Below are 7983 nucleotides of genomic sequence, written 5' to 3' on the forward strand. Positions count from 1 at the left end.
GGGGGGGGAACAAAAAAACCCAGAAAAGCCACACACACACACACACTCTCTTCCCCCTCACCCCCTTGCTGAGACACCAATTCCTTAGTGAAGTAAAGGACAGCAAAACCCTACAGCCTGCAATATCCAGCTGATGTATCAACAGTGGTCCTAGAATCCCCTATTGCAGGGGCTGGCAATTATTTCAGGTGGACGGCCACTTACTGAGTTTTGGCAAGCTATCGAGGGCCACATGACAGGCAGCCAAGGGCAGATAACTCTTAATTTTCTAAATTTTTTAGGGGCCCCACGGGCCGGATAGAATGGTTTGGTGGGCTGCATCCGGCCTGCGGGCTGCATTTTGCCCACCTCTGCCCTACTGTATCACAGCTTACTGCCAGGGCTCTTATGCATCCCCTTGTCTATGCAGCCGAGGGGTTTCTTCACACCCTCATTGCGTTAACCTTGTGGTGCTGCTTCTTGTAAACCCTAGGTTTAAAAAAAAAAAAAAAAAAAAAGTGTAAGCACTGTCATTTTGGGGTTGTTCTATTGCAGGTTCCTCCTCCACATTAATCGAGATAATCACCACAAGGCAGGCAAAGCCACCTGCAAGGAAGGTGCGAGGGAAGCAGTGGGACAGCTACCAGTCTTCACTCAGAGGAACACAGGGTAGCAACCACTTGCTATCCATCTAAGATGCACATTCACTGCTGATTCAGTTCAGACAAACTGTCTCTTTGGATGTATGCAGGTTTAAGTACTTTCAGTGTCCTTACAGCTGCAAACTAGGGACTTGGCAGGTAAGAGTGTTTGTATGCAACTGCTTAGTTGGATGAAGGAGAGAGATTTGGACTCTTAAAAGTAGTCCCTATTTATAGGAGGACTTTTAAGAGCATTTGGCTGGAACTGATCATTAACCAGATTAGAGAAAAATCTATTCACTACTGTAGTTCTACCAGCCCAACCAGAAGCTAGTCTCTACATAGAACAACACTCTTTGGCTTTGCTGCTACATCATCTCTCCCCACCATGCTTTTGTATTTGAAGGAGCTAATCAGAGGATCAGGTCTCTCACACAGCACAGGAGGGAGGAAAATGGCCTTACTCAAAGCTGATATGAAAGTGAGTTTGTCAAACAAGATCCATATTCCAAAGCCCAGGATCACAGCACCCAGGATCTGAAAGATCAAAAAGAAAAAAGTTACTAGCCCAAGGATAACACCATTATCCCACGGTTCCTACACTTCCTTCCTGGGAAGAGATATAGAAAGTATCCACCAGCTGTACAGGAGTTGGAGCACCTGCTGTTTGGAATTTCTTCATATTGCTTTAGTTGTACATGCAGCTGTGTGAAGGGGATGACTATGACATCCAGACAAGTTTCCCTTTTATGAAAAGTCTTGCATCTTGGGCTTCTGGACTGCTGCAGTCCAAAACACTGCACATAAACTGAACAAAGAGGATGTGCATCATACAGGCAGCACAATAGCAAAAGCAGTGGCAGCCATACACTGGGCATGCAAAAACAAATGGATGGCAGCAGGATCCCATGCAGGGGGCAGATGGGAAGGCGGGTGCTGCCACTTAGAGTGGCCAGCATGCACAAAACCAAGCTCCCCTTCTCCCCATCCTATGCCCCCACTTGCTCTGCTTTAAAGTCTCAGCTAGGCATGGGACCCACAGGCTACTTCCTGTATGGCAGGATGCATTGCTCCAACAGCTGCCTGAATGCCACTGCCCAGCCTGCCTTGCTGCTGTGACTCCTAGCAGGATGAACTGAGTGCCTGTTTTCAGCTAGGTAACTGGAGCTGATTTTTGTCAGTCACTGTCCCTAAGGATTAGTTCCTTCAGGTTATGACAAAAACCCAAGAGGGGTACAAGTGCGGGTGGCAGAAGGGTGGGTGGGAGGGGCAGGGAAAAAAGAGGCCTGTTGCTAGTTTGAGGTGGTTTTAGCTGTACTGTTTTCAGTGATCTTTCTGGTTTATTTTGGAGGCCTCTTGTGTGCTCTATGAACTTCCTCCTCCATTAGGCAACAGCTTGGAAGTAGATGTTATGAGATCACGTTATGAGATCTCATGGCAGCCCGGGCCTTCTGGCATTTGATATATTCTGTTTACAGGATAGACTAATAAACATGATCACCATGTTATCCTTGACCTAACTGCTGTTCCCCTGGAGGATCCCCATGGCAAGATACCAGAACACAGTAGCTATGTTTTCATTCCTGTGGCTCTAAGCCTGGCACTGAATTAAGTAGTTAAACTCTCTCTCGCATACCTGTATGCAGAACCATAGCCAGACATTTCAGTGCCTAGTGCAGCTCACATGCAGAGTATCACTACATAAAAGTTATTATGCATTACATTTTTAAAAGAAAAAGTAAGACAAAAAAGGCACTTATGACATAATATGGTAAAACCTTAAGAATGTATAAATGTGTGTAGCAAAAAACAAGCAAAATATGCCCACGTGGTTGCAGTAGCTTCCTAACGTCCACTACCAAACATCAGGATGGGTGAGAACTTTTGTTGGAAAAAAACCCACAATAAGTTTCCTCCCTTCTGCCCACCCCTTGTCCTGAGGACATGCTGGGAGCAGAGTCTAGAAGTGATCACAGTGGCAACGGCAGTAAAAAGGTTGGCGTGAAGAGTCCTGGAGCCCATGAGAGCCAGCGTGACTGCATCTTGCAACTTGAGTGCCCTTGCAGTGTCCTGGTTGATCCTACCCTAAACCTAGCTTTGGCTCTGGAAGCAGTAAGACAGGATCAAGATCAGTGCTAGATAGGAAACAGAAAGTTCAGAGGATTGAGAACAGGGCTAGGGGCAGATATGGTGGTCCGCTCCCCCATTACACACATTTTGAAACTTTCAATCCTTCTCAGGTCTGCAAACCAAATAGCACCTCTGCTCATACCAGGTGTTCATTGAGCAAGGATGCAGTAGTAACTTACAACTGTGAAATCTATTCTTCTGTTTGTATTCTTTTCTTGCCCATCCCATAGCACATGGTTCTGTGCTGGAGACAAGTCTCTGGGGGAAGAAGGTGGACTGTTCAGAAATTCACTGTCAAAGTTCATGTCCCTCGCTCACCCTTGTGCCTCCTTCCTAATAACAGTGGGAAGCTAACCACAGCTTCTCACCCTAAGGAGCATCAGCTCCCACCCAGATCTGACAAGACTGGGCTGAACCTGTCCCAGGCTAAAGATGCCCTGGTAAAGTCCTCCTTCCAAGCGATTCCAGCCTGCGGCACTATCCCACAGCAGGGCTGGAAGAACAGAGCAAGCCTGAAAGTCTGCTAGGACATGCAACAGCTGGGGTTTCCTAAAGCTGCTCCAACTATATTCCCAGGAACTGCTGAATTTACAGTTTGAGAGACTGCCTCATGCTTAACCCATGGGTTTATAAAAATGTTGGTCTTGAACAAAAGTGATCCTAGTTGCATGTGACATCTCTTTGAAGCACTGACCCCAAGGTGTCACTCAAGTTCTGCTGTTGCTGACAAAAGGCCGGAGCTCCTGTGGAGTCAAGTTCCTGGGAAGCTATCTGGTACAAGGCACCAGGGCTCTCCAAAGGCCTCTGGTCACTTTGCCCTTTTCTCTCATCTGCAGCTCATGTTTGCCAGGATCTGCTAGAAAGCACTGAGGAGTGGGGGAGACAACATAGGCAGATATTCTGTGGTGCTGGCAGTAGTGACGCCCTTTGTGGAAGAGGCCACAGGGTCAAACTCACTTGTGCCCCCAGGCCAGATCCTGTGGTGGAATGAGGGTCAGTGCAAGGGTGAAACACAGACATCACTTGTCCTCCACTCCCTACCCCTGCCATGTGAATAGCTAGGAATCCAGTGGTAGGCCCTGCCCCTGGCCCTCTGGGAGCCCTGTAGGCCAGGTGAAATGGCTCAGTGACTAGATACAACTGCCAGGGCTGCATGTTTGAAACCCCTGTTTTAGACTAACTGGACCAGTATAGCTTAGCAGTTCTCAATCTTTTTTGGATTGAGGCACTCCTAGAGAGACTCGAGGTGCCCCTCAGATAGTTCCAGCTCTAGTTTTCACTTTTTTTTTTTTACTATAGAAAAATAAAGCTGGTTTTTTTTTGCAAAGATCTCAGAAAGACCACAACTATGGATTTCTATGTGAAATCTCTGTGTTTACCTTGTGAATCATGTTTGCCCCACAATGTTAGCACTGCTAGGTTTGCATCTCATGGCATGCTTGAAAGGATCTCAGGACACCCCAGGGTGCTGTGGCACTCTGATGGGAAAAATCACTGGTATAGCTAATGGAGCAAGCCCTTCTAGGCTGCCTTGGGTTCAGATTGGCATCTTTCTGAGTTGGGAGAAGAGGGGGGCAGGAAGATTCCAGTTCCCGCAACAGGAACTGGAGTTAGACAAATAAGAAAAGCAAACACTAAGCTTCCCATTTCTTCCATTGCCTCCCTTCCCTGCACTCTCCCCTCCTCCCCACACTTCCAACATATAGCAGACAGGATTCCAGCATGGTCAGACTGGGCCTTGTTTTGGCCCAGGAGACTTTAAGTTAGCAGAACACATCTCAACAGATTAGCAGACTAGAGGCATTGGGCTGGGGAAGGGACCAGCAGCAGCTTTCACAACAGAGTCCCTTATGCTGCAATGACTTTTGGCCTGTCCTTCCCAACCACAGCAACAGGGCTAATGCCCTGCTCATCACCCAGCACCAAAAAGAAGCTTAGTTAAGTAACAGAGCCAAACCCAGTGGAAGATAGCAGTGTCAGGCCTCAACCTCTACTTCCTTCCTTATGTGTGATAATTACAGGGCCCAGCTCAATGCTATCCAGGAACAGCCATGTTTTGTAACCAGGTTATTTAGGCTCAAAATTCTGCCTAATAGGGAGAGAGTATGAGGGTGGGTTTTATCCTGGGTAATTTTCTGCATCACTTATACAAACACTAGAGGAAAGTACAGCAGGAAGCTGTCTAGTGCTGTGGAAACATTTTCCTTCATCCCCCAACATAGTTCCAGTTGCATCAGACATGCTCTTCCAATAAAAAACAGATGGGCTAGTCCCTCATTAATCATCATGGGATCTCAGCCTTATAGGCCTCCTCATAGCAGAGTCTTCTAATAAAGGTTGAAGTTCTGGGCCTGCAATGTGGCTAGTCCACCCATTTGAACTGGGCTGCAGGTCCTCATCCTAAAATAATAATTCAAGCACATTGGAAAAAGCAATTTAACCCTGGACCCTAAAGAGAAGCAGCAGCCGCCTGCTCAGAAGGGTTTAGTTTAGAGATTAGGATTTCTGCCATAGGTGGTTTTTCTTTAAAAGGAGAGGCACATATTCACCAACTACTATATAAACAAGCCATGCACAGTCCCAGATAGCACATACCATGGACCTAGTTAGTTCTCTCCTCTCACCACACCATCCCCTCTCTTCCACCTTGGCTTCAGAAACATCTCAAGATTTGTCTCCTTGAAGTGGATGGAGGGGTGGATATATAAGCAATTTTTTTTTCTATTCAGATAAACCTTTCCCTAGAACTAGACACATTGCTGGTCTCTCCAAAACTATTTTCCATGGCTCAAGTTTCAGTCCCTCCCTCTAACCTAATTAGGGGCTTCAGTGACCAAGCAGTATCCAAAAATAGTAGTAGGTGGCCCCTAACGTTTAATCCAGGGGTGTTCAACCTGCACACATGGCACTTAAGCCCAGGAGGATGCAGGGCTTAATTTGTGGCATGCTTGCCAAAAAGTTTGGTCCTCACTGGTTTAATCCATCAGCTCTTAATGGACTCAAGAACCCATTTTAGCCATTGCAGGGACACCAGCAGTTAGAAGTTTTGGTTCTGGGAGCAGAGAAGTAGGGTTTGGACAAATAATATTATACTTTGACTTCATCTCTCATACTTATAAGACTATGTAAGCCTTCAAAATGGGATAACTTCATCCAATGTGGCAGAAGCTTACCCCCAGTAGAATTACTAGTAGAATTCCACCTGCTTAAGTTACACGAGTTAAAATTTTTAAAAACTTAAAATGGGTGGCATTTATTTACATCCACCCCAGGTAACCACTTGTTAACAGGCTACTTAGGTGGCCAGGCAGTCGCAAGAGTTTGTGTGTAGCTAAACCCAAGACAGCTGCTCATTTAACTGGATAGCTGCCCAACCCAAAGCTTGAGGCAATTTTTACCAGCATGCAAAACAGACCAGCACTGATGGAAAACTCCCATACCTACTAATGGTAATTTGCATGTGGGCAAGACATCTCATGACTCCATGTAAACATCTTGTCCTACCAGCCTGGATTTAAAGGAACAAGTGTTATGACCACGTCAGTTTAAAAGTCCATGCTCACACATTGCCCAAGTTTTTGCTGTTCAGTGAACATTGCCAACTGCCCTGTGTCCCCATCCACACCCTCCCCAGCCCCATCCTAGACCTTTGCTACCCAGTTTAAACTTAACGTTGATTCAAATCGGACCATTTTTTAGTTACCCAATACAGGGATCTCAAGAATAGGGAGTCCCACTCTGCCAACTGGAGAGTGTGCAGATGGTACACAAAAGCAAGCTGGTAATGCCCAGGACTTGACAAGGAAAAATTCCAGGATGGAGCAGGCCAAGAACATGCAGACTTAAAAAAAAAAATCAGTAACACTGGTTCCTTCTAGTCCAGACCTGCAAGACAAAATGTTATCACAGGGCCACGAGATGTCCTACCCACATAAACATTAGGCTTCTTTGTTGATATGATAGTTTGCCATCAGTGCTAGTATATGGAAAGAACAGCCCAAAACACCCATCTCGGATGGAACAAATCTAGACCAGCACTTACCTATCTCACCCTGGGCTAAGGGGCAGGCACCAGTCACTCACGTACTCAAGTTTGAGAGAAAAATCTTTTTTGGGCTGCATACTAACACCAGTTCCCCAGCAGCAGCAGCGCAATGCAAGCCTCTGAACAGGGCAGCTATGTGTCGTCCCCTTTCCCCTGCATTCCCCCCACCAACCAATATGGAAATCTATAGAGTGCTTCTGTATCACTGGGGTATGCACTTCATTCAAAATATGTTTATACAACCCCTCAGTTACTCTAAGGGAAAGCCCCCAGATCCTGAGCATTTCCTCAGCGGCATGGTAAGCACTAATGGAACTGCTCTCCTCTGTGCACTGCAAGCATAGTCAGCAATGCCAGCAACTTTGACAGAAGTCAGTGCAAATATTTGAAGCAAAGCAGAAGATTGAATGCTTCTACCCCAATGGTGACTAATTCCCAAGTGGCATAGCAGCTTTGGATTCAGTTTTTGCATCCTCCTCACTACAACATAATAGGAAGATTAGGTGATAGTATCTCACATCATAAATGATTGAATCAATGATTAATTAGGGGCTGCACTTCAAGAGATAGGTTAACCTCTTTGGTGGGACTCCGAATTCAAACCTGTTTACCATAGGAAAGACCATTTCAAAGTTTCTCCCCTAGTTTGGTCAGCACAAGATGTCCTCTTCCACCATCACAAACATTATTCCCATGAGCCAATGCAGCACTTCAGCCTAGCTGTCTGCTGCAGAGGGGCCAAGCAACTACAGATACAAATCTTGTTCCAAGCAAATATTATCTGAGACAGAATGTCCAAAGCTGCCCAAAGAACAGCTGTCTTCCATCACCTGTAGCCAAGCCAGAAGCCTGTAGCTCCAGTGAGCCTCACTGAAGAGTTCCAACATAAGCCTCTCCTCCCAGTGGATTCTTCCAGGCTCTTTCCATATAAAAATGTGGGAAACTTTTTAGCTCAGATTTGGATCAGTCTAATGGAGCTGCTCAACTCTGCCTCCTAACAGCTCAGAGAGTTTTCCCTCTGGGACACCTCAAAAACAGGCCTGGCTTCTTGACTAAGAAAAAAAGGGAAGCAATGATGTACAGAATAAGAAATCCTCCACTTAAAGCTGCTGTAGAATGGTGGATGAGTGAGGTTCTTACAAAGGCAAGACTATTACAAGATGCTGTAGTATAAATTCTTCTCTTTCC

The 7983-nt window shown here is 46.0% G+C and overlaps 1 protein-coding gene across 1 annotated transcript in view; it reads right to left on the reverse strand.

Annotated features, from left to right (window-relative positions):
• The window catches only part of CD82 (CD82 molecule), a 30960-nt gene that overhangs the window by 20466 nt on the left and 2511 nt on the right, over window positions 1-7983 (reverse strand). The window contains exon 3 of the mRNA XM_006028429.3: window positions 1085-1157. Within this exon, the coding sequence (XP_006028491.1) occupies window positions 1085-1157 (73 nt within the window). The remainder of the gene's footprint in view (window positions 1-1084; window positions 1158-7983) is intronic.

The sequence above is a fragment of the Alligator sinensis genome, unplaced genomic scaffold (assembly GCF_000455745.1).
Source record: "Alligator sinensis unplaced genomic scaffold, ASM45574v1 scaffold441_1, whole genome shotgun sequence".
NCBI classification, from domain to species: domain Eukaryota; kingdom Metazoa; phylum Chordata; order Crocodylia; family Alligatoridae; genus Alligator; species Alligator sinensis.